This window comes from Salvelinus alpinus, chromosome 24 (assembly GCF_045679555.1).
Source record: "Salvelinus alpinus chromosome 24, SLU_Salpinus.1, whole genome shotgun sequence".
In the NCBI taxonomy this organism is placed as follows: domain Eukaryota; kingdom Metazoa; phylum Chordata; class Actinopteri; order Salmoniformes; family Salmonidae; genus Salvelinus; species Salvelinus alpinus.
In genome coordinates, this window is record NC_092109.1 from 46,872,283 (window position 1) to 46,899,782 (window position 27,500).

The 27,500-nt window shown below is 45.8% G+C and overlaps 1 protein-coding gene across 2 annotated transcripts in view; it reads left to right on the plus strand.

Moving 5' to 3' along the window:
* The window catches only part of LOC139551663 (inositol polyphosphate 5-phosphatase K-like), a 71,798-nt gene that overhangs the window by 42,090 nt on the left and 2,208 nt on the right, over positions 1-27,500 (plus strand). For both annotated transcript variants that reach the window (XM_071362941.1, XM_071362942.1), the window contains 5 exons: positions 969-1,078; positions 16,336-16,561; positions 16,630-16,767; positions 24,687-24,767; positions 25,020-25,124. In XM_071362941.1, coding sequence (XP_071219042.1) covers positions 969-1,078; positions 16,336-16,561; positions 16,630-16,767; positions 24,687-24,767; positions 25,020-25,124 — 660 coding nt within the window. The remainder of the gene's footprint in view (positions 1-968; positions 1,079-16,335; positions 16,562-16,629; positions 16,768-24,686; positions 24,768-25,019; positions 25,125-27,500) is intronic.

Below are 27,500 nucleotides of genomic sequence, written 5' to 3' on the forward strand. Positions count from 1 at the left end.
ATACACACACACTAGATACACACACCACATACACACACACTAGATACACACACCACATACACACACACTAGATACACATACACTAGATACACACACCACATACACACACACTAGATACACACACACTAGATACACACACTAGATACACACACCACACACACACACACTAGATACACACACCACATACACACACACTAGATACACACACCACATACACACACACTAGATACACACCACATACACACACCACATACACACACACTAGATACACACACTAGATACACACACCACATACACACACACTAGATACACACACCAGATACACACACCACATACACACACCACATACACACACACTACATACACACACCACATACACACACCACATACACACACACTAGATACACACACCACATACACACACCACATACACACACACCAGATACACACACCACATACACACACACTAGATACACACACTAGATACACACACCACATACACACACACTAGATACACACACCAGATACACACACCACACACACACACTAGATACACACACCACATACACACACCACATACACACACACTAGATACACACACCACATACACACACCACATACACACACACCAGATACACACACCACATACACACACACTAGATATACACACTAGATATACACACTAGATACACACATGATACACACACATGACATACACATACGACAAACACACACTGATACACACAACCCCCTTTGTCTCTAACTCTGCGTGATGTCCACACAACCCCCTTTGTCTCTAACTCTGTGTGATGTCCACACAACCCCCTTTGTCTCTAACTCTGCGTGATGTCCACACAACCCCCTTTGTCTCTAACTCTGCGTGATGTCCACACAACCCCCTTTGTCTCTAACTCTGCGTGATGTCCACACAACCCCCTTTGTCTCTAACTCTGCGTGATGTCCTGTAGCTGTTATCGATGAAGAAGAAGGAACTCTTCCTTCAGGAGTTTGAGGAAGGACCTCTGAAGTTTAAACCTACATACAAGTTCAACCGCAACTCTGACACCTACGATACCAGGTAACAAGTACACTCACTGCACAGTCAAATACACTCCTGTACAGCACACACAGTTCATAAGCCAACGTGCTGTCTGACCAATCAATCAAATGGAGAGAGAGAGAGAGAGAGAGAGAGAGAGAGAGAGAGAGAGAGAGAGAGAGAGAGAGAGAGAGAGAGAGAGAGAGAGAGAGAGAGAGAGAGAGAGAGAGAGAGAGAGAGAGAGAGAGAGAGAGAGAAAATCAACGGGACAGAGGGGAGAAGACATGATATCAACGGGACAGAGGGGAGAAGACATGATATCAACGGGACAAAGGGGGAGAAGACATGATATCAACAGGACAGAGGGGGAGAAGACATGATATCAACAGGGCAGAGGGGGAGAAGACATGATATCAACAGGACAGAGGGGGAGAAGACATGATATCAACAGGGCAGAGGGGGAGAAGACATGATATCAACAGGGCAGAGGGGGAGAAGACATGATATCAACAGGGCAGAGGGGGAGAAGACATGATATCAACAGGGCAGAGGGGGAGAAGACATGATATCAACATGCAGACCATCCCATAAAAATGGAGCTCTATAGGAGAAAGCCCTGCCTCCAGCTGTTTGCTTAGAAATTCTAGGGACAATTAGGAGGCCTGCGTCTTGTGACCGTAGCGTACGTGTAGGTATGTACGGCAGGACCAAATCGCAAAGATAGATAGGAGCAAGCCCATGTAATGCTTTGTAGGTTAGCAGTAAAACCTTGAAATCAGCCCCAGTCTTAACAGGAAGTCAGTGTAGAGAGGCTAGCACTGGAGTAATATGATCACATTTTTTGGTTCTAGTCAAGATTCTAGCAGTCTTCAGCACTAACTGAAGTTTTATTTAGTGCTTTATCCGGGTATCCGGAGAGTAGAGCATTGCAGTAGTCTAATCTAGAAGTGAGAAAAATATGGATTAGCTTTTCTGCATCATTTTTTTGGACAAAGGTTTCTGATTTTTGCAATGTTACAGAGACGGAAAAAAAAAACTGCTCTTGAAAAATGTTTTGATATGTTTGTCGAAAGGGAGTAAAGTAGAGGTCAAAGGTCATTTACAGTAAAGTAGAGGTCATTTACAGTAAAGTAGAGGTCATTTACAGTTAAATAGAGGTACTTTACAGTAAAGTAGAGGTAATTTACAGTAAAGTAGAGGTAATTTACAGTAAAGTAGAGGTCATTTACAGTAAAGTAGAGGTCATTTACAGTAAAGTAGAGATCATTTTCAGTTTTGTTTGAGATGACTGTACAACCACTAAGATTCATTGAATGATCTGACGACAGATCCCTTTGTTTCTTTGGACCTAGAACTATCATCTCTGTTTTGTCCAAGTTAACCTCTAATTCCTCCCAAACCCGGATCCGGGAGCACCCCCATCAGTAAAAAAGCTGACTAGCATAGCCTAGCATAGCGTCACAAGTAAATACTAGCATCTAAATATCATTAAATCACAAGTCCAAGACACCAGATGAAAGATACACATCTTGTGAATCCAGCCATCATTTCTGATTTTTAAAATGTTTTACAGGGAAGACACAATATGTAAATCTATTAGCTAACCACGTTAGCAAAAGACACCACTTTTTTTACTCCACCAGTTTCTTACTCCATCAGTAGCCATCACTAATTCGACCAAATAAAGATATAAATAGCCACTAACCAAAAAACAACTTCATCAGATGACAGTCTGATAACATATTTATTGTATAGCATATGTTTTGTTCGAAAAATGTGCATATTTCAGGTATAAATCACAGTTCTACATTGCAGCTGCAATCTGAAATAGCGTCGACGCAGGCAGAATAATTACAGAGACCAACGTCAAATACCTAATTACTCATCATAAAACATTTCTGAAAAATACACAGCGTACAGCAAATGAAAGCCCAACATCTTGTGAATCCAGCCAATATGTCAGATTTTTAAAGTGTTTTACAGCGAAAACACAATATAGCATTATATTAGCTTACCACAATAGCCAGAAACACAACCGCATTTACCAGCAGCAAATGTTAGCGATCGTAACAATCCAGCAAAAGATATATAATTGGACTAACCTTGATAAACTTCATCAGATGACAGTCCTGTAACATCATATTACACAATGCATATATGTTTTGTTCGAAAAAGTGCATATTTAGCAGCACAAATCGTGGTTATACAATGTGATCAGTAGCAGCATTTCATGCATTCTGGCCGGCGCCATCTTGGAGAGGCACCTAATCTAATCGATAAATAATCGTAAACTTGACTAAAAAATACAGGTTGGACAGCAAATGAAAGATGCATTAGTTATTAATGCAACCGCTGTGTTAGATTTAAAAAATTAACGTTACTAGACATACAGTGTGCGTTACAGCCAGACCAGTGCCGCAATAATGGCGGACAAATCCTTTTACATTTTTCCACATAAATACGGAATAACATCATAAATAGCTCTTACTTTTGGACGAGCTTCCATCAGAATCTTGGGCAAGTTGTCCTTTGTCCAAAAGAATCGTTGCTCGGTTGTAAAACGTCCTCTTCAACTTTGGAACTAGCAGCTAACAATAGCTATGTGGCGCAGACATGCCCAAATGTTCAAAACGCAATACTAAGGAAATTCCGAAAATCACAATATACTCGCATAAACTGATATAACTCGGTTTAAAATAACTTCGTTATGATGTTTCTAACACCTATATCGAATTAAATTACAGACGGATATATCTAAGGCCGATAACTGAGCGTTTCAAAATGCCATCCTGAGGTCTTGCTTTGCGTCATGACGAACGTCAAAAAGAGAGCTCCCTCCGTTCCTTGGGGCTTTATAAGGTCTGAGATCTGCGTAGAAACTCCATTCCAATTCTCATTGGTTACTGACATCCAGGGGAAGGCGGGTGCAGTTCATGTCGACCCATAGGATACATACAGAGCTTTAAACTGATCTGAGAACAGAGCTTCGTTTTCAGACCTTCGCAGTTCCTGTCATGAATTTCGCTGCAGAATGAGTTCTGTTTCACCCACAGACATAATTCAAACGGTTTTAGAAACTAGAGATTGTTTTCTATCCAATAGTAATAATAATATGCATATTGTACGAGCAAGAATTGAGTACGAGGCAGTTTAATTTGGGAACGATAAATGTCGAAACAGCACCCACTATAGTGGCAAGAGGTTATTAAAAGTGCAGTACAAAAATTGCCAGCATCCACTTCCTCATGTCTGAAACCAAGACTTCTAGGGTAGACAATTTTGGCTTCGCCCTGTTTCATTGAAATGTACAGCTGTGTGCCGTTTGCATAGCAGTGATGGTTTGCATTTTTTTGTTTCCCGAATGACATCACCAAGGGGTAGCATATACGCTCTGTGGCCAGTTTATTAGGTACAACCATTTAGTACCGGGTCGGAACCCCCTTTGCCTTCTGAGCAATGTTGTTCAATTGGAACCCGGGGGGTGGTCGTCTCCTGCAACAGCCAATCCGTGACAAGAACCAAGTTGTGAGTTCCGAGATGGCGTTCTTCGTACCACTGTTGTACTGCACCGTGATTTGCCTGTTTGTGGTCTGCCTGTTAGCGTGCACGATTCTTGCCATTCTCCTTCGACCTCTCGTCAACAACGAGCTGTTTTCACCCACGGGACTGCGGACGACTGAATGCTTTTTTGTTTGTCCCAAAAGCCCAGGAGGACAGCAGTTTCTAAGGTACAGGTGCGATCCTGGCACCGACAATCATACCACGCTCAGTCTGTTAGGTCACTAGTTCTGTCCATTCTAACGTTCAATGGAACAGTAACTGAATGCCTCGATGCCTGTCTGTAGGAGCGATCCATTGTGGTGAATGGGACGGTGTACCTAATAAACTGTCCGATGGACCAGTAACTGAATGCCTCGATGCTTGTCTGCCTGCTTTATATTCCAAGTTACAGCCATTTTTGTGAACAGTGTGGTGTATTTAATAAACTGGCCACTGAGTGTATTGTGAAAACAATTGTGGTCCTAGAACAGAATCTTGAGGAACACCGAAACTTACCATTAATTTGTCATCCACAGAGACACATTTTTTCTGAGAGATAGGATCTAAACCAGGGCAGAACTTAGCCGTGTAGTCCAATTAGGGTTTCCAATCTCTCCAAAGAATGTAGTGATCGATGGTGTTGAAGGCGGCACAAAGGGCATCATGAGGACAGACAGAGAGCTTTGGTCTGATGTCATTACAAGGTAATTTACCGTCTTCACGAGTGCAGTCTCAGTAGTATGATGGGGTCTAAAACCAGACTGGAGCATTTCCTATTCGTTATTTGTCTTCCGGAAAGCGGTGAGTTGCTGAAAAACAGATTTTTTTTGGAGACGAATGGGAGATTCGATATATGATTTTCCGGGACAAGGTTTGGCTTTTCCTGAAGAGGCTTTATTACTGCCACTTTCAGTGAGTTTGGTACACATCCAGAAGATAGGGAGCCATTTATTATGTTCCACATAGGAGGACAGGAAGTAGCACCTTCATTAGTTTAGTTGGAATAGGGTCCAGTAGACTGCTGGAAGGTTTAGAGGCCATGACTATTTTTGTGAATGTGTCGAGAGATACAGGATTAAAAAATGTCAGTGTCGCTGTCACGCCTGCTCCCGCTCTCCCTCAGGCCCCCCAGCATTATGTACTCCTGCCACAATCAGTACGCACACCTGGCTTTCCCCGTCACGAGCATCAGCGATTATTGGACTCACCTGGACTCAATCACCTCTGTCATTACCTCCCCTATATCTGTCTGGTTCCCTACTCTATTCCCTGCTGCAGCATTCGTTTTCACATGTCCTTGTTTACCTGTGTGCTGACGCTGTTCCTGTTTTGTTGCCTGTCTGTTCCGTATTAAATGTCAACTCCCCTTACCTGTTTCTCATCTCCAGCGTCGGCCCTTACAGTCTCCATTGATCCATACGGTCTCCGTAGGGCCTTACAGTCTCCATTGATCCATACGGTCTCCGTCTGTCCTTACAGTCTCCATTGATCCATACGGTCTCTGTCTGTCCTTACAGTCTCCATTGATCCATACGGTCTCCGTCTGTCCTTACAGTCTCCATTGATCCATACGGTCTCCGTAGGGCCTTACAGTCTCCATTGATCCATACGATCTCCGTCTGTCCTTACAGTCTACATTGATCCAAGGTCTTGGCAGTTCTGTTCAGACTCGGGAAAACTGTGTTTTGGAGAAATATGCGTATTCAAAGAACAGTCCGTAATTTGTTTTCTAACGTTCATGATCTTTTCGTCGTCGAAGAAGTTCATGAATTCATCACTGCTGAAGTGAAAGCCATCCTCTCTTGGGGAAGGCTGCTTTTTAGTTAGCTTTGAAACAGTATCAAAAAGAAATGTGGGATTGTTGTTATTCTCCTCAATTAGGTTGGAGCAGCAGGGCCCTTCGATACTGCACGGTACTGTCTAGTCGGAAGACTTCCAGTTTGGTGGCGGGCCATTTCCGTTCCAATTTTCTGGAAGCTTGCTTCAGGGCTCGGGTATTTTCTGTATACCTTGAAGCTAATTTCTTGCGACAAATGTTTTATGTTTTTAGGGGTGCGACTGCATCTAGGGTATTAAACAAGATTTAATTTTGATCCTCAGTTAGGTGGTTAACTGAGTGTTGTACTCCGACGTCCTCGGGTAGGTGGAGGGAGTCTGGTAGGGCATCTAGGAACCTTTGGGTTGTTTGAGAATTTATAACACGGCTTTTGATGATCTTTGGTCGGGGTCTGAGCAGATTATTTGTTGCGATTGCAAATGTCATTAAATGGTGGCCCGATAGTCCAGGATTATGAGGAAAAATATTTAGATCCACAATATATATTCCACGGGACAAAACTAGATCCAGGTTATGACTGTGGTAGTGAGTAGGTCCAGAGACATGTTGGACAAAACCCACTGAGTTGATGATGGCTCCAAAATACTTTTGGAGTGGGTCTGTAGACTTCTTCATGTGAATATTGAAGTCACCAATTCTATTTATATCTGCCATGACTACGAGGTCCGATAGGAATTCAGGGAATTTAATGAGGAACACTGTATATGGTCCAGGGGGCCTGTAACCAGTAGCTAAAAGTAGGAGTGGATTTCATGACTAGAACCTCAAAATATGTGTAAATTAAAATGTTATGTCAAATGTTAGCGGTGTTAGACATGGTCACTAGTGTAGCCAGGAGCAGAGTCCTCATTTAGCACAGTAAATTCATCAGGTTACGTTTTAGTCAGGCCAATCACATTACGTTTACGATCAGTGATTAGTTCATTGACAATGGAGGTGAGGGATCTAACATTAAGTGATGTGAGGTATTATCACAATATTTTTCATTAATGACAAAATGGAGGAGTTCTTTATTTCTAAGGAAAACATGTTTAGCTTTGCCTAACCTAGTTTTAGCCTCAGCCAGCACCATCTTCAGATTTGAGTTTACGTTGGTAGCCCTGGCCCCTGGTAAACAATGATATTGTGGGTAATGTAGTCGCCAATGACTAGGGTTTTCAATTAGTCAGGGCTAACGGTGAGAGGCTTCAGTGGTTCAGACCCCTTGACGGGTGGAGGAGAGACCGGGTGGAGGAGAGACCGGGTGGCGGGGAGACCTGAGGAGACTCGGGCTCTGGTTAAATGTTTCTATCGGCGGAATGAGCGATCCCGGTTGACAATCCCGACAGCATTTCTTTCCAGAAGCCTTGAAGGAACTTGTCCGGCTGCGTAAGGATTTATACTACTATCTGTACTTACTGGTGGCGCAGACGCTGTTTCATCCTTTCCTACACTTAAATTGCCCTTGCCTAACGATGGCATCTGAAGCTGGGCAACACGGCTATCCTCACCATAAGGCGATCGTTCTCCTTTATATGAGGACAGCGACTGCAGCGAAAAGGCATCATGTTACTTAGTTTTGGCTGGTGGATGTTGAGCAGATCCATGTACAGATTAAAAAACTTTTTCGGGATCAGTGTCCCTTCCACGGGACGGTTGAGCTAACGTAGGCTAATGCAATTAGCATGAGGTTGTAATTAACAATAACCTTTCCCAGGACATAGACATATCTGATATCGGCAGAAAGCTTAAATTCTTCTTAATCTAACTGCACTGTCCAATTTACAGTAGCTATTACAGTGAAATAATACCATGCTGTTGTTTGAGGAGAGTGCACAATTTTGAAAATAAATAGTTATTAATAAACAAATTAGGCATATTTGGGCAGTCTTGATACACAATTTTGAACCGAAATACAATGGTTCATTGGATCAGTCTAAAATGTTGCACATACACTGTTGCCATCTAGTGGATAGAATGTATACTGCACCTGGGCTGGACAAATACATTATGGTCTTTCTCTTGCATTTCCAACATGATGGTACAAAAAAATACAAAAGAACGGTTGGTTTTTTCTTTGTATTATCTTTTACCAGATCTAATGTGTTATATTCTACTACATTCCTTTCATATTTCCATAAACTTCAAAGTGATTCCTTTCAAATGGTACCAATAATATGCATTTCCTTGCTTCAGGTCCTGAGCTACAGGCAATTAGATTTGGGTATGACATTTCAGGTGAATTTTTTTTTAAAGGGCCGGATCCTTAAGAGTTTTTAAGTCAAATGAAAAAAAGTTGAGTGAAGATAAAACTAAAATGTTAGGAAACTCGTTAAATACAGAGTTTGATTGAACGGTTATTAAAAGTAAAAAGCTAACATTTGGCAGGTAACCAAGTAGCAACAGACAGCACAGCAGAATGACTCAGAAACGGCATCAGATGTTCAATCATGTGTTTCAGGTCCAATGTGTGTCTCTCTCTGTCTCTCTCTCTCTCCACCTCTCTCTCTACCTCTCTCTCTACCTCTCTCTCTCTACCTCTCTCTCTACCTCTCTCTCTCTCCCTCTCTCTCTACCTCTCTACCTCTCTACCTCTCTCTCTACCTCTCTCTACCTCTCTCTCTCTCTCTACCTCTCTCTCTACCTCTCTCTCTCTCTACCTCTCTCTCTAACTCTCCACCTCTCTCTCTACCTCTCTCTCTACCTCTCTCTCTCTCTCTACCTCTCTCTCTAACTCTCCACCTCTCTCTCTACCTCTCTCTCTCTCTCTCTCTCTCTACCTCTCTCTCTCTCTACCTCTCTCTCTCTCTCTACCTGTCTCTCTCTCTACCTCTCTCTCTCTCTCTACCTCTCTCTCTCTCTCTACCTGTCTCTCTCTCTACCTCTCTCTCTCTCTCTACCTCTCTCTCTCTCTACCTCTCTCTCTACCTCTCTCTCTCTCTCTACCTCTCTCTCTCTCTCTACCTCTCTCTCTCTCTACCTCTCTCTCTACCTCTCTCTCTCTCTCTACCTCTCTCTCTCTTTCCTTCTCTCTGTTAAGACATATGGTCTCTTCTCTTTGTACTCCACAGCACTCAGAAGACATGGTTGGGCTTTAAGTAAGAGCTGATTAGTGTCTGTTTAACTGCAAGACCCCACGCCAACAGTCCCTGACCTTAACCCCACCCCAACTGTTCCTTACCCTAACCCCTGACCCTAACCCCTGACCCTAACCCCACCCATAACTGACCCTGACCCCTGACCCTAACCCCATTCCTGACCCTAACCCCCTGACCCTTACCCCATTCCTGAATGTTGTGGATATGTCTTTGCACAGAAAGAAACGGCAGGGTAGCCTAGTGGTTAGAGCATTGGACTAGTAACCGAAAGGTTGCAAGTTCAAACCCCCGAGCTGACAATGTACAAATCTGTCGTTCTGCCCCTGAACGAGGCAGTTTAACCCACTGTTCCTAGGCTGTCATTGAAAATAAAAATTTGTTCTTAACTGACTTGCCTAGTTAAATAAAGGTAAAATGGATAACTAATCTTCAGTTTGTAAAATGATTTGTGGGAACAAGGCACACATGGAAAGAATCTACATCGATATTCAATACAGATATTCAAAATACAATTAAGGATTTCAAACACGATTGACTTTACGTTAACTCCTAATAAGCTGTTGACCTTTTTGACTGCTCTATTAAAAAGAGTCTAATGTCGTCTCCATGGCGCCGCTCACCAAGCGATGGAGACCTCTAGTGAAAGGACGTCAAGGAGGTGTTGTAGCCATTGAGTTAGTGTTGTAGCCATCTCGTCACCAACATGATTTTTGACGCCCGTCAGTCCAGACAACCATACTTGTTTCTGTGCGAATCAGTGTAGAGTCATTGTTCAACAATAGTATATTGGGAAGATAGGGAATGGTAGCACCGTCTATACTGGACGCAGACCTGGCAGAACACCGTCCCTGACCTTAACCCCTGACCCTAACCCATGGCACCCTGTGTCCCAGCAGAACACCGTCCCTGACCTTAAACCCTGACCCTAACCCATGGCACCCTGTGTGCCAGCAGAACACCGTCCCTGACCTTAACCCCTGACCCTAACCCATGGCACCCTGTGTGCCAGCAGAACACCGACCCTGACCTTAACCCTTGACCCTAACACATGGCACCCTGTGTCCCAGCAGAAGGCCATCCCTGGTGCTGCCTCTAACCATGTACTGCCCGACCCCTCCAACAACGCTCTGTCGTGTCTTTGGCTACCCCCAGGCCAACGTCATGACAGCTCCAACACTCCACCTCTAACCCACAAGGTGGGTGTGTTGAGAACTCTACCCCACAAGGTGGGTGTGTTGAGAACTCTACCCAACAAGGTGGGTGTGTTGAGAACTCTACCCCACAAGGTGGGTGTGTTGAGAACTCTACCCCACAAGGTGGGTGTGTTGAGAACTCTACCCCACAAGGTGGGTGTGTTGAGAACTCTACCCCACAAGGTGGGCGTGTTGAGAACTCTACCCCACAAGGTGGGCGTGTTGAGAACTCTACCACACAAGGTGGGTGTGTTGAGAACTCTACCCCACAAGGTGGGTGTGTTGAGAACTCTACCCCACAAGGTGGGTGTGTTGAGAACTCTACCCCACAAGGTGGGTGTGTTGAGAACTCTACCCCACAAGGTGGGTGTGTTGAGAACTCTACCCTACAAGGTGGGTGTGTTGAGAACTCTACCCCACAAGGTGGGTGTGTTGAGAACTCTACCCCACAAGGTGGGTGTGTTGAGAACTCTACCCAACAAGGTGGGTGTCTTTACAACTCTACCCCAATAGGTGGGTGTGTTGAGAACTCTACCCCACAAGGTGGGTGTGTTGAGAACTCTACCCCACAAGGTGGGCGTGTTGAGAACTCTACCCCACAAGGTGGGCGTGTGGAGAACTCTACCCCACAAGGTGGGTGTGTTGAGAACTCTACCCACAAGGTAGGTGTGTTGAGAACTCTACCCCACAAGGTTGGTGTGTTGAGAACTCTACCCCACAAGGTGGGTGTGTTGAGAACTCTACCCCACAAGATGGGTGTGTTGAGAACTTTACCCCACAAGGTTGGTGTGTTGAAAACTCTACCCCACAAGGTGGGTGTGTTTAGAACTCTACCCCACAAGGTGGGCGTGTTGAGAACTCTACCCCACAAGGAGGGTGTGTTTAGAGCTCTACCCCACAAGGTGGGCGTGTTGAGAACTCTACCCCACAAGGAGGGTGTGTTGAGAACTCTACCCCACAAGGTGGGCGTGTTGAGAACTCTACCCCACAAGGTGGGCGTGTTGAGAACTCTACCCCACAAGGTGGGCGTGTTTAGAACTCTACCCCACAAGGTGGGCGTGTTGAGAACTCTACCCCACAAGGTTGGTGTGTTTAGAACTCTACCCCACAAGGTTGGTGTGTTGAGAACTCTACCCCACAAGGTTGGTGTGTTGAGAACTCTACCCCACAAGGTGGGTGTGTTGAGAACTCTACCCCACAAGGTGGGTGTGTTGAGAACTCTACCCCACAAGGTGGGTGTCTTTACAACTCTACCCCACAAGGTGGGTGTGTTTAGAACTCTACCCCACAAGGTGGGTGTCTTTACAACTCTACCCCACAAGGTGGGTGTGTTGAGAACTCTACCCCACAAGGTGGGTGTGTTGAGAACTCTACCCCACAAGGTGGGTGTCTTTACAACTCTACCCCACAAGGTGGGTGTGTTTAGAACTCTACCCCACAAGGTGGGTGTCTTTACAACTCTACCCCACAAGGTGGGTGTGTTTAGAACTCTACCCCACAAGGTTGGTGTGTTGAGGACTCTACCCCACAAGGTGGGTGTGTTGAGAACTCTACCCCACAAGGTGGGTGTGTTGAGAACTCTACCCCACAAGGTGGGTGTGTTGAGAACTCTACCCCACAAGGTTGGTGTGTTGAGAACTCTACCCCACAAGGTGGGTGTGTTGAGAACTCTACCCCACAAGGTGGGTGTGTTGAGAACTCTACCCCACAAGGTGGGTGTGTTGAGAACTCTACCCCACAAGGTGGGTGTGTTGAGAACTCTACCCCACAAGGTGGGCGTGTTGAGAACTCTACCCCACAAGGTGGGTGTGTTGAGAACTCTACCCCACAAGGTGGGCGTGTTGAGAACTCTACCCCACAAGGTGGGTGTGTTGAGAACTCTACCCCACAAGGTGGGCGTGTTGAGAACTCTACCCCACAAGGTGGGCGTGTTGAGAACTCTACCCCACAAGGTGGGTGTCTTTACAACTCTACCCCACAAGGTGGGTGTGTTTAGAACTCTACCCCACAAGGTTGGTGTGTTGAGAACTCTACCCCACAAGGTGGGTGTGTTGAGAACTCTACCCCACAAGGTGGGTGTGTTGAGAACTCTACCCCACAAGGTGGGTGTGTTGAGAACTCTACCCCACAAGGTTGGTGTGTTGAGAACTCTACCCCACAAGGTGGGTGTGTTGAGAACTCTACCCCACAAGGTGGGTGTGTTGAGAACTCTACCCCACAAGGTGGGTGTGTTGAGAACTCTACCCCACAAGGTGGGTGTGTTGAGAACTCTACCCCACAAGGTGGGCGTGTTGAGAACTCTACCCCACAAGGTGGGTGTGTTGAGAACTCTACCCCACAAGGTGGGCGTGTTGAGAACTCTACCCCACAAGGTGGGTGTGTTGAGAACTCTACCCCACAAGGTGGGCGTGTTGAGAACTCTACCCCACAAGGTGGGCGTGTTGAGAACTCTACCGCACAAGGTGGGTGTGTTGAGAACTCTACCCCACAAGGTGGGCGTGTTGAGAACTCTACCCCACAAGGTGGGTGTGCTGAGAACTCTACCCCACAAGGTGGGTGTGCTGAGAACTCTACCCCACAAGGTGGGCGTGTTGAGAACTCTACCCCACAAGGTGGGTGTGTTTAGAACTCTACCCCACAAGGTTGGTGTGTTGAGAACTCTACCCCACAAGGTGGGTGTGTTTAGAACTCTACCCCACAAGGTTGGTGTGTGGAGAACTCTACCCCACAAGGTGGGTGTGTTTAGAACTCTACCCCACAAGGTGGGTGTGTTGAGAACTCTACCCTACAAGGTGGGTGTGTTTAGAACTCTACCCCACAAGGTTGGTGTGTTGAGAACTCTACCCCACAAGGTTGGTGTGTTGAGAACTCTACCCCACAAGGTGGGCGTGTTGAGAACTCTACCGCACAAGGTGGGTGTGTTGAGAACTCTACCCCACAAGGTGGGCGTGTTGAGAACTCTACCCCACAAGGTGGGTGTGTTTAGAACTCCACCCCACAAGATGGGTGTGTTTAGAACTCTACCCCACAAGATTGGTGTGTTGAGAACTCTACCCCACAAGGTGGGTGTGTTGAGAACTCTACCCCACAAGGTGGGCGTGTTGAGAACTCTACCCCACAAGGTGGGTGTGTTTAGAACTCTACCCCACAAGGTTGGTGTGTTGAGAACTCTACCCCACAAGGTGGGTGTGTTGAGAACTCTACCCCACAAGGTGGGCGTGTTGAGAACTCTACCCCACAAGGTGGGTGTGTTTAGAACTCTACCCCACAAGGTTGGTGTGTTGAGAACTCTACCCCACAAGGTGGGCGTGTTGAGAACTCTACCCCACAAGGTGGGTGTGTTGAGAACTCTACCCCACAAGGTGGGTGTGTTGAGAACTCTACCCCACAAGATGGGTGTGTTTAGAACTCTACCCCACAAGGTGGGTGTGTTGAGAACTCTACCCCACAAGGTGGGTGTGTTTAGAACTCTACCCCACAAGGTTGGTGTGTTGAGAACTCTACCCCACAAGGTTGGTGTGTTGAGAACTCTACCCCACAAGGTGGGCGTGTTGAGAACTCTACCCCACAAGGTGGGCGTGTTGAGAACTCTACCGCACAAGGTGGGTGTGTTGAGAACTCTACCCCACAAGGTGGGTGTGTTGAGAACTCTACCCCACAAGGTGGGTGTGTTGAGAACTCTACCGCACAAGGTGGGCGTGTTGAGAACTCTACCCCACAAGGTGGGTGTGTTTAGAACTCTACCCCACAAGGTGGGTGTGTTTAGAACTCTACCCCACAAGGTTCGTGTGTTGAGAACTCTACCCCACAAGGTGGGTGTGTTGAGAACTCTACCCCACAAGGTTGGTGTGTTGAGAACTCTACCCCACAAGGTGGGTGTGTTGAGAACTCTACCCCACAAGGTTGGTGTGTTGAGAACTCTACCCCACAAGGTGGGTGTGTTGAGAACTCTACCCCACAAGGTGGGTGTGTTGAGAACTCTACCCCACAAGGTGGGTGTGTTGAGAACTCTACCCCACAAGGTGGGCGTGTTGAGAACTCTACCCCACAAGGTGGGTGTGTTGAGAACTCTACCCCACAAGGTGGGCGTGTTGAGAACTTTACCCCACAAGGTTGGTGTGTTGAAAACTCTACCCCACAAGGTGGGTGTGTTGAGAACTCTACCCCACAAGGTGGGCGTGTTGAGAACTCTACCCCACAAGGTGGGCGTGTTGAGAACTCTACCCCACAAGGTGGGCGTGTTGAGAACTCTACCCCACAAGGTGGGTGTGCTGAGAACTCTACCCCACAAGGTGGGCGTGTTGAGAACTCTACCCCACAAGGTGGGTGTGTTTAGAACTCTACCCCACAAGGTTGGTGTGTTGAGAACTCTACCCCACAAGGTGGGTGTGTTGAGAACTCTACCCCACAAGGTTGGTGTGTTGAGAACTCTACCCCACAAGGTGGGCGTGTTGAGAACTCTACCCCACAAGGTGGGCGTGTTGAGAACTCTACCGCACAAGGTGGGTGTGTTGAGAACTCTACCCCACAAGGTGGGTGTGTTGAGAACTCTACCCCACAAGGTGGGTGTGTTGAGAACTCTACCCCACAAGGTGGGTGTCTTTAGAACTCTACCTCACAAGGGAGAAACAGAGGCAGCCAACAACACACTATGCCTGCTGAACTTTAGTACTAGTTTGATTTGAGTCAGGCTGAACTATAGAGGAACAGTTTGGTTTGAGTCTGGCTGAACTATAGAGGAACAGTTTGGTTTGAGTCTGGCTGAACTATAGAGGAACAGTTTGGTTTGAGTCTGGCTGAACTATAGAGGACTAGTTTAGTTTGAGTTCAAATTCTCCCCTTTTTTCAACCACTGTTATTTTACCCCCATTGACGGTTATGATGGGGGAGAAAATCAGAGATGTAATATGTTTAACCTGTAGCCAAGGCTTTAGAGCCATTATGATTAATTATGTCTAGTATTGGTTATAATCTGCCACCATATCTATGTTGCAAGTTAAGGTATAGGTCCCGTGTGGCTCAGTTGGTAGAGCATGGCGCTTGCAACGCCAGGGTTGTGGGTTCATTCCCCACGGGGGGACCAGGATGAATATGTATGAACTTTCCAATTTGTAAGGCGCTCTGGAGAAGAGCGTCTGCTAAATGACTTAAATGTAAATGTAAATGTATAGGAGCGACAGTAGGCCTAGTAGGACAAGGCTATCTGAATGTGAACATGATGAAAGTTAGAGGTGTCCTAAATATTACTATTATGTGACTAAAACTAGACTAAAATTGTCCAGAGTTTTAGTCGACTGATAATAACTAAAATTTGCAAAGAATGAAATGTCTAAAAAAGTATTTTAGGACTAAAACTAAGACTAAATCTAAAATAGCTTCCAAAATGAACACTCCCCCTTCCCTTCATCCTAACACCCAACTCCTTACACCACCTCCCCTTCACCCCCCCAACCCCTTCACCCCCCCACCCCCCCCAACCCCTTCACCCCTTCACCCCCTCCCCTTCACCCCCTCCAACCCCTTCACTCCCAGAACTTAGTGAGTAGAGTCTGATCACTGTAGAGAGAGGGAGAGGGGAGAGAGAGATGAAACTCTCTGAGTCTCCTTATCCCATAGTGACATCACTTCCCGTGTTCTTTGATTGGCCAGTGGTAAGAAGAGGAAGCCAGCATGGACCGACCGCATTCTGTGGCGCATCAAACCCAAAACCCCGCCCCCTGAGGATGACGAGGAGGAGAGGGCGTCGACCTCCACACAGGACTCGGATGACGGACAGGAGGAGTATCCATTCCAGGTGCTCCAGGACACCTACACCTGTGACCCCAGCTATGGTGTCAGCGACCACAAACCTGTCATAGGAACCTTTAACCTGGAGGTAGGAACACACACCGAGACACACACACACACATAGAGACACACATAACCCCTGTCCTCTCCCTGTAGATGAGGAAGCGTTGTGACAGTGCGCTGGTCAGTGTGTGTCCAGAGGGTCAGTGGAGCGCTGATCAGGAAGCTGTGCTGTCCTACACCATCCTTGAAGACTTCATGTCCTCTACCTGGGACTGGATAGGACTTTACAAGGTGAGGGGGGAGAGTTATAGTGGGAGACAATGAGGAGTAAGAGAGAGAGAGAGGTGAGGGAGAGAGAGAGAGAGAGAGAGAGAGAGAGAGAGAGAGAGGTGGGGAGAGAAAGAGAGAGGTGGGGGAGAGAGAGAGGTGGGGGAGGAAAGAGTTCTAGTGGGAGACAATGAGGAGAAAGAGAGAGAGAGAGAGGTGGGAGAGAGAGAGATGGGGGAGAGAGAGAGAGGTGGGGGGGGGAGAGAGGTGAGGGAGAGAGAGAGAGAGAGAGGTGAGGGAGAGAAAGAGAGAGGTGGGGGAGAGAGAGAGGTGGGGGAGGAAAGAGTTCTAGTGGGAGACAATGAGGAGAAAGAGAGAGAGAGAGAGGTGGGAGAGAGAGAGGTGGGGGAGAGAGAGAGAGGTGGGAGAGAGAGAGTGAGAGGTGGGAGAGAGAGAGAGAGAGAGAGATGGGAGAGAGAGAGAGAGAGGTGGGGGAGAGGGAGTGGGAGGTGGGAGAGAGAGAGAGAGAGAGAGAGAGAGAGAGAGAGAGAGAGAGAGAGAGAGAGAGAGAGAGAGAGAGAGAGAGAGAGAGAGAGAGAGAGAGAGAGAGAGAGAGAGAGAGAGAGATGGGAGAGAGAGAGAGAGAGAGAGGTGGGGGAGAGAGAGAGGTGGGGGAGAGAGAGAGGTGGGGGAGAGAGAGAGGTGGTGGGGGAGAGAGAGAGGTGGGAGAGAGAGAGAGGTGGGGGAGAGAGAGTGAGAGAGAGGTGGGGGAGAAAGAGTGAAAGAGAAAGAGAAAGAGAAAGAGATACTGTTACATTGGAGAGAGAGAGAGAGAGAGAGAGAGAGAGAGAGAGAGAGATGCTCAACATGAGCTCCTGATATATTTGATTTTTTTGGTTTTTAGAATGAGATAAACACTCCAATCGAAGAAGAATTCCAGACAAGAAGTGATGAACAACAACTCTATACATTCAGAATAGAAAAAAAAGTAACTTTGCGCCTCAAGTTAAGAAGTTTTGAGTCTAGCTAGCTAGCTACACAACAAAGACCCAGCCAGCAGACTAACAAGCTAGCCATAAGAAACGAGCTAGAACAAACCTAGCAAGGTCAGTTAATACAACTACATCAAACGACCAAACTGAGTGAGTAAACCAAAAAGGAGCACGGACTAACTGTAAACATATCTTCAGTCTTTTGTGTGAGGATTTTTCACTATTTTTGCTGTTTTTTGAAAGTAGCGCGAACAGCAGACGAACAAATCGGTTGCCATGGCAACGGGGCAGCAGAACAGCGCAGCAGTAGCGGTAGTAGCAGAGCGCACAGACACCATGTCCCCACTCCCCCTCAGCGCAGAATCCATTCTCTACCCAAAAAAGGTCAAAAATGACACAATGAGGAAAGCTTTCAAACAGAAACTACTAGAGAAGAGGCCAGAAACCCTTTTTGCAGACCTCTACAAAAACGGTGACGTGAGTAATCTCATCTTCCTCACTGACCAGCCAAATGCATGGCGCTCAGCAGTCTGCTCTCACTACCCATGCATAAAGAAAGAGGGAATCTGTAATGGGTGGAAGCTGAAAATCAAAGAGACAGACGACCCTGACAGCACCATGATAACAATCAACCTCTACAAGACTGGGACTGTCATGGTGCAAGGTAACATCAGGCTGTTTGAAACAGACTTTCAGACCATTAAGGAGAGAGCGGAGAGAGAGAAGGACACCACCAGTGACATGCCCTCCCACAAGACAAACTCCACCAGCACCACCCTCACCCCTACCCTCCCCACCCAAAAAGGCACATCCAGCACCTCTCTTCCCACCATAGTGGAGGACACGCCCCAGGAGGAGAGCGACCCCCTCAGTGCAGAGCAGGCTCAGGCCCTCCTCACCACCATGGCTGCCATGAGGGATGAGTTCACCAAACTGGAGGGGGAGGTGGTCCTGCTCAGGGAGAGCGTGAGCAAACAGCAACCAGACAACCACACCTTAGAGGAGCTCCTAACCAAGGTGAGGACAGAGCAGGACAGCAGCCTTGCAACACAGCTGAAAGAGGTTCAGCAAGAGAGAGACGGACTCAAGAGAGAGCTGGCTGATCTAACAAAGGAGGTGAGAGAGCTCCAAAAAGACAGGCAGAGCAGCAATAAGGAGCTGACCGCACTAAGAGAGGAGCTGCAGGAGAGAAAGAGAGCAGAGGACAGGCTGCAGGAGCAGATAGATCACCACCCTATGACCTGCCCTCACACAGCAGAGGAGCCCAGCTCAACCAGCCAGACTTCCCCAGCCCTGGCTGCTGCACCCCTCCTCCCCAACCCACAGAACAGCCTCCCACTGACAGTGGCACCCACACAGACCAGCCACACCCCAGCTCCAACACCCACCAACCCCCCCTCTGCCCCCCCCAGTCCAGAAGAAACACTGGCTGACATCGTCCTGTTAATGGACTCAAATGGGAAGTATGTTCAGGAGAAGAAACTTTTCCCTAGACACAAAACGAGAAAGGTGTGGTGCCCAACAACGCAAAGTGCCATGGAGCTGCTTGATAAGAACCATCTCGGGTCGCCAAGCCACATAATCATACATACCGGAAGCAACGACCTGCGTGCTCAGCAGGAGAGGGTGGCGACTTCACTACGGGGAGTGATTGAGAAGGCCTCCGCAATCTTCCCCAACTCAAGAATCATAGTGTCAACCCTTCTACAGAGGAGGGACTTCCACCCTGCCACAATCCAAAGAATAAACGCCAGCCTCTCCCGGGACTGTGCCCTGCGACCCAATGTACACCTGGCCCACCATCCCACCCTCGATCTGGACTGTCTCTATGACCATGTTCACCTGTACAGGGAGACAGTCCCCATCCTTGCCAAGACTCTCAAGGACGTCGCTCTAAACCGCAGCCCGACCTCTCCACCCAGGAACAGCGGAGCAATCTCCACCCCGCCGAGATCACCGAGACAACATCCCGGACCAGCACCCTGGACCCCCCAGCCACGACCACAGCACCACCAACCTCAATGCCCACCACAGCCAGCGCAGCACAGACCACCCCAGCCCAGCTTCAGAGCCACCCAGATGAGGCCTACCACCCCCCTCCTCCCCACCGCAGACCCACACCTGGAGGAGCCACAGCCCAGCAGGCAGAGCTACGCACAGGCTGTGAGAGGAGCAACTGGCCCAGCCCCCACCAACCAAATGAGTGACATTAAACAAATGCTGAGTCTACTATGCTCACATGTGATGGGCCGAGGGTCATGGTAAGATGAGCACAAGAACTCCACCATTCTCACACTACATCCACCCAAGTGGCATGACACAAATTCTATCTTAAATGATAAACAAATCACATTTGCAAAATAAGAGTTTACTTTAATTGAAAAATCCTATTTTAATGGTTCTTCTTGGATTGTGAGTGTTTGTCTCATTTTAAAAGGTAAGGAAAAGAGAAAAAAAAAGTTATGAAGTCTTTTTACGTTGCATGTTGGAATATACAAGGATTGAAGTCCTCTGCTTTTGGGCTAAAGAGCAGAAACCCAGACTTCCTGAAAGAAATTGATGATGTTGATATTGTAGTACTACAGGAAACATGGTGCAGAGGTGATGTTTCCACTGGCTGTCCACTAGGTTATAGGGAGATAATCATACCATCCACTAAATTAAAAGGAATCAAACAGGGCAGAGACTCAGGGGGAATGCTAATATGGTATAAATCTGAACTAATTAATTCAATCGAATTGATCAAAACAGGAGAATTCTTTATCTGGTTAAAAATCAACAAGGAGGCTATCTTGACAGATAAAAACGTCTTCCTCTGTGCCACATACATTCCCCCCTCAGAGTCACCCTACTTCAACGAAGAGAGCTTCTCCATTCTAGAGGGAGAGATTAGTCACTTTCAGGCCCAAGGCAACGTACTGGTCTGTGGAGACCTGAATGCTAGAATAGCAGAAGAACAAGACACTATTAACAGTCATGGGGATAAACACCTACCAGGAAGCAATAACCTTTCCCTCCCCACATACCCCCACAGAAACAACTATGACAAAGTGAAAAACAAAAATGGATTACAGCTCCTGAGGCTCTGTCGAACACTGGGTCTGTACATAGTCAATGGCAGGCTGAGAGGAGACTCTTTTGGTAGGTACACATACAGCTCATCCCTTGGCAGCAGCACTGTAGACTACTTCCTCACCGACCTAAACCCAGAATCTCTCAGAGCCTTCACAGTCAGCCCACTAACACCTCTCTCAGACCACAGTAAAATCACAGTGTATCTGAGAAGAGCAGAACCCAACCAAGAAGCATCATGGCCCAATAAATTACATGGTACTAAACAAGCCTATAGATGGAGTGCAAACAGTACAGACATCTACCAAAAAGCAATTAGTAGCCAAAAAATACAATCTCTCCTGGACAACTTTTTAGCCTTAACATTCTCCTTCAGCAATGAAGGTGTAAATTTGGCCGTTAGGAACATAAACTTTATATTTGACAAATTAGCCTCCTTGGCTAATCTAAAGAAGCATAAGAGCAAACCAAAAATAACAGATAATGAAAAATGGTTTGATAATGATTGCAAAAATCTAAGAAAGTCATTGAGAAATATATCTAATCAAAAACACAGAGAACCAGACAACAAAAATATACGCCTTCAATATGGGGAAACACTGAAGCAATACAAACGCACCCTAAGAACAAAAAAGGAACAGCACATTAGAAATCAGCTGGATGGAATTGAGGAATCCATAGAATCAAACCACTTCTGGGAGAATTGGAATAAATTAAACAAACCTCATCATGAGGAGTTGGCTATCCAAAATGGGGATATGTGGAGAAATCACTTTGCAAACCTCTACAGCAATATAACAAAGAGCCCAGAACAAAAAGATATACAAGAAAAATTACAAATCCTTGAATTAGCAGTCAAAGACTATCAGAATCCTGTGGATACCCCAATTACAGAAGAAGAATTATTGGAAAAAATATGCAATCTCCAACCCAAAAAGGCCTGTGGTGCTGATGGGATCTTAAATGAAATGATCAAATATACAGACCACAAATTCAAATTGGCTATACTCAAACTCTTCAACATTATCCTCACTGCAGGTATTTTCCCCGATATTTGGAACCAGGGACTGATCACACCAATCTATAAAAATGGAGACAAATTTGACCCAAATAATTACAGAGGAATATGCGTTAACAGCAACTTGGGGAAAATTCTCTGCAGTATTATAAATAGCAGACTACATCATTTCCTTGACGAACACAACGTCCTGAGCAGAAGCCAGATTGGATTTCTAAAAAATTATCGTACAACTGACCACATTTACACCCTCCACACTCTAATTGATAAACAAGTTAACCAAAACAAAGGCAAAATCTACTCGTGTTTTGTAGATTTCAAGAAAGCATTTGATTCAATTTGGCACGAAGGTCTTTTTTATAAACTAATAGAAAGTGGTATTGGAGGGAAAACATATGATTTTATTAAATCAATGTACACTAAAAACAAATGTGCGGTTAAAATTGGCAACAAGCAAACAGACTTATTCTCTCAGGGGCGGGGAGTGAAACAGGGCTGCCCAATAAGTCCAACATTATTTAACATCTACATTAATGAATTGGCAAAAACATTAGAAGAATCGGCAGCACCTGGTATCACCCTACACAACACTGAAATCAAGTGTCTGCTGTACGCAGATGACCTGGTGCTGCTGTCTCCCACTAAAGAGGGGTTACAGCAACACCTAGATCATCTTCACAGGTTCTGTCAGACTTGGGCTCTGACCATTAACCTAAAAAAAACAAATATAATGATATTCCAAAAAAGGTCCGGAAATAAGGATGACAAATATAAATTCTATTTGGACACAGTTCTATTAGAACACACCAAAAACTACACATATCTAGGACTAAATATCAGCAACACAGGTAGCTTTCACATGGCTGTGAATGAGCTGAGAGACAAAGCAAGAAGAGCATTCTATGCCATTAAAAGGAACATCAAAATTGAAATTCCAATTAGAATCTGGCTCAAAATTTTTCAATCAGTTATAGAACCAATTGCTCTATATGGCAGTGAGGTATGGGGTCCACTCTCTAATAATGAATTTACTAAATGGGACAAACATCCAATTGAAGTATTGCATGCAGAGTTTTGCAAGACTGTATTGCAAGTACAAAGAAAAACTCCAAATAACGCATGTAGGGCAGAATTGGGCCAATATCCCCTCCTCATTCGAATAGAAAAAAGAGCCATCAAATTTTACAACCATCTAAAAACAAGTAACCCTAAAACATTCCATCACACAGCTCTACAATGTCAAGAGATGAAACCAGAGAAGAGTCCCCTCAGCCAGCTGGTTCTGAGGCTCAGTTCACCAACCCAAACCAACCCCACAGAGCCTCGGGACAGCCCTCAGAAAATCTGGCCCAACCAAATCATCACAAAACAAAAAGAAAAATATATAACCTATTGGAAAGACACCACAAAAAATCAAAGTAAACTTCAATGCTATTTGGCTCTAAACAGACAGTACATGGTGGCAGACTATCTGACCACTGTGACTGATAGAAAACTGAGGAAAACATTGACTAGGTACAGACTCAGTGAGCACAGTCTGGCTATAGAGACCGGTCGTCACAGACAAACCTGGCTGCCCAGAGAGGACAGGCTGTGCTCACTCTGCTCCAGGGGAGAGGTAGAGACAGAAGTGCATTTCCTACTACACTGTGACAAATACTCAGACCTAAGAGCATATTTCTTTCCCAAAATTATAATTCAATACAAAGAATTTGAAACTATAAAAGATGAAGAAAAATTCAAATATTTATTGGGTGAAAAGCCAAAATGTGCAGTTTTGGCAGCCAAATATGTGTCCTCCTGCCACAGCCTGAGGGACAGCCAGTGAAAAATGCAAAGTAATGTTGATAATATTTCCCATTTAGCTTAGTTTTGTTTTGTCTTTCGTACCAGGTCATGTGTCTTCTCAGTCATGTTGAGACTGGTCTACTACTGTTGCTTTAATGTATTGTTGTTCTGATTAATATTGTTGTTGTAGCTGTTATTAATGGTAATCCCATGTCCACTACTACTATTATTATTGCTGTTAGTACCACCATTTATTTATATATAAATATATATATATTTTGTGTATATATATACATATATATTTTATTTAAATTTTTCGATATGTATACTTTGACAATGTAAGTAATAATAACTTGCCATGTCAATAAAGTCAATTGAATTGAATTGAATTGAGTGAGGGAGAGGTGGGGGAGAGAGAGTGAGAGAGAGGTGGGGGAGAGAGAGCGGTGGGGGAGAGAGAGTGCGAGAGAGGTGGGGGAGAGAGAGTGAAAGAGTGGTGGGGGAGGGGTGGGGGAGAGAGAGAGGTGGGGGAGAGAGAGAGGTGGGGGAGAGAGAGTGAGAGATGTGGGGGAGAGAGAGTGAGAGAGAGGTGGGGGAGAAAGAGTGAGAGAGAGGTGGGGAGAGAGCGTGAGAGAGAGGTGGGGGAGAGAGAGAGAGTGAGAGAGAGGTGGGGGAAAGAGAGTAAGAGAGAGGTGGGGGAGAGAGAGAGGTGGGTGAGAGAGAGAGGTGGGGGAGAGAGAGAGGTGGGGGAGAGAGAGAGGTGGGAGAGAGAGGTGTGTGGGAGAGATAAACAGAGACAGACAGATAGATTTGCTTTGGCAATGTAAACATGTGAGGCAGAGAAAGGTCTGATGGACAACATCCTATTTTCATGCTCTGATGTTTCTGAACTGTAAACATGTGTGTGTGTGTGTGTGTGTGTGTGTGTGTGTGTGTGTGTGTGTGTGTGTGTGTGTGTGTGTGTGTGTGTGTGTGTGTGTGTGTGTGTGTGTGTGTGTGTGTGTGTGTGTGTGTGTGTGTGTGTGTGTGTGTGTGTGTGTGTGTGTGTGTGGTGTGTGTGTCTCCCTCTGCAGGTGGGTTTTAAGACTGCGTTGGACTACACTACCTTCGTCTGGGTCAAAGGTGAACTAGCAGAGGTCAACGAGGTCATGCAGGTACAGAATAGTGTGTGTTGTTGAGTATTGTTCAGGATATTGTGTGTGCAATATTGTCTCATGTCCCAATGTCCTGTATTAACCTGTTTCCTGTATTACCGTGTGTGTGTGTGTGTGTGTGTGTGTGTGTGTGTGTGTGTGTGTGTGTGTGTGTGTGTGTGTGTGTGTGTGTGTGTGTGTGTGTGTGTGTGTGTGTGTGTGTGTGTGTGTGTGTGTGTGTGTGTGTGTGTGTGTGTGTGTGTGTGTGTGTAGGTGTGTGTGAATAAGGATGACGTCCCGCTAGTCGGAGGAGAGTACGTTCTGGGTTACTTCAGTTACAACATGCAGAGTATCGTAGGATTCAGCCACAACTTCCAGGTGAGCCGTTTAGGGACCTAATAATAATACCAATACACGTACTAACACTAATACCCCATTTAGGGAATTAAATGTCCCTCAGGCTTTTGGCACTAATACCTGCAGAGAATCGATTGAGATATTTTCTTGAAAAAATATGATCTTATTTGGTAGTAGAGGAGGACAACGACCCGAAGCACACAGCATAGACAACGCAGGACTGGCTTCGGGACAAGGCTCTCGCTGGCTCGGCTCCTGTATTGTGGAATCTTCGGTCAATACATTTAATTAAGATGATTAAAAAAAAAAGTGAATACTACAGGGAATTAATGGGACGTTCCTCAGCTATGGAAATCATATATCTGGTTTCTCCCAGAATCATTCCCAGCTTGGGGATCATTGTTTTAATGTGATTAGTAAACGCACAGAAGTTGGAAATTGATTTCAGATTGTCTTATCTGGGAGTATTTCTCACAGTAGAGGAGGCAGTGCATCTCCACCTCCCCTCTGGGAGTATTTCTCACAGTAGAGGAGGCAGTGCATCTCCACCTCCCCTCTGGGAGTATTTCTCACAGTAGAGGAGGCAGTGCATCTCTGTCTCTACCTCCCCTGTAGTTCAGTGACCAGATAGACACTCCTCTTTGGGTGGCCATGTCTTTTTGCGTCTCCTTTTTCTCTAGCTAATTGGTGGTTGCTGAGGCTGTGTTTTGGTCGGGATCTGTCTCTGGTTTGTATCTCTGACAGAGTACAGATATTATGCCAGTTTGTTTTCTCTTTTTAAGCCAAATAGCAATTTAGTTCATTCTGTAGAAAGAGGAGGAAGGGAAGCGCTACTAAGGTACACTATAGTATATTTTGGTAGATAGAAGGAGGTGCTCTTTGGTAAAAGGTGTAAATTGGTCATCAAAAAGAAAGGAGGACCAAGGCACTCTTCATATAATTAATTAAAATGCCTTTATTAGAATGGCATGTTCAATAGAAACAAAGTTGTTTAAAAACCGACGCGTTTCGGCTGCATGGCCTTCGTCAGGGAGTACGAAGTTCATTCTGTGTTTTAGTTTCCTTTTCACAATTTGTCAAATACGAGGTTTAATTTCTATAACAACTTGGTTGATTTCCTTGTGTGTTTGGATAATAGGGTTGTGTAGTGTTTTTAACAGCATCTTTTCAGGGGTTCAGCTCTTGGGTTTCTGAATTGTAAGGATGTTTTAGGGCTTAATGTCCTTTTCTTTATATTTATATATGTCGTTTCGCTCTCGGAGCGTTCAGAGCACACAGTTGATACTCTGGCCGATGATTTGTTTACCTCTGGATGACATGTAAACAGCCTAACCAGCTCTGCTGGCAACAATTTCATTACGCTTTTTGCCGACGTTTACTGACACCGGCCATATTCAACGGGTGCACTTTAGCTTAAGACATGTAGCTACCTAGCAAACAATGAACCTAGCAGCTAACCAACTAGGTTCAATGTTAGCTAGCTAACATTAGGTTACTAACTAGGAAAGCAAATGGCTCTGGGATATGAATAATAAGATCACACACGTAACGTTAGCTAGCTACCTAACAGTACACTTTAGCTTGAAATCAAACCACTTTCTGTCAAAATTAGAAACGTGTAATGCCTGAAAATGTAGCAAGCTAACGCTAGACTATCTTACCTGTATACATCATCACACATGATGCACGCATCTCCCTGTTACGGATGCCATGCCACGGTTGCCCGTAGTTTGAAGATGTAATCCAGAGACAGGTGTTTTCTCCATCTCTTTAGCTGTCAGACTCTAATTCCACTGATTTCAAAACTCGATCCTCCAGAAAGTGGAGAGCCACACTTATGCAGCTTATACAGGATTACCAACAGACTGACCAGCTCAAATAGACAGAAGCCCTCTATATGACAGACCAATCCTCTCTCCTCTCTCGGCATGTCCAGCCCACTCATTATGTCAGCCAATCATGGCTAGTGGGAAGGTTTAAATAAAACATTAAAAAAATGTATTTACCCTTTATTTAACCAGGCCTACTCAGGCCAAACCTGGACTCCCAATCACGGCCGGATGTGAAAGAGCCTGGATTCGAACCAGGGACTGTAGTGACACCTCTTGCACTGCCACTCAGGAGCCCAAAGGGTGCTGTCTTTTCCTGTGGAAAAGGGTCGTAAATGTACCAAGTAGGATCGTAAATGTAACAATGTTATTGGTATTTACAGGTGGCATACACATATGTTATTAAGGCACATGACAGTTCACATGTTCCAGAAGGCATCCCCCCCCCCCCCCCCCTCAGTTGATGCTGTATTCCTAAAGAATGTTAGTTGTTCCTGTTGACCTTTATCTGTTGGTGACAGTAGGACAAGGTCACCTGGGTACAGCAGGAATCTGACCACCTATTTTC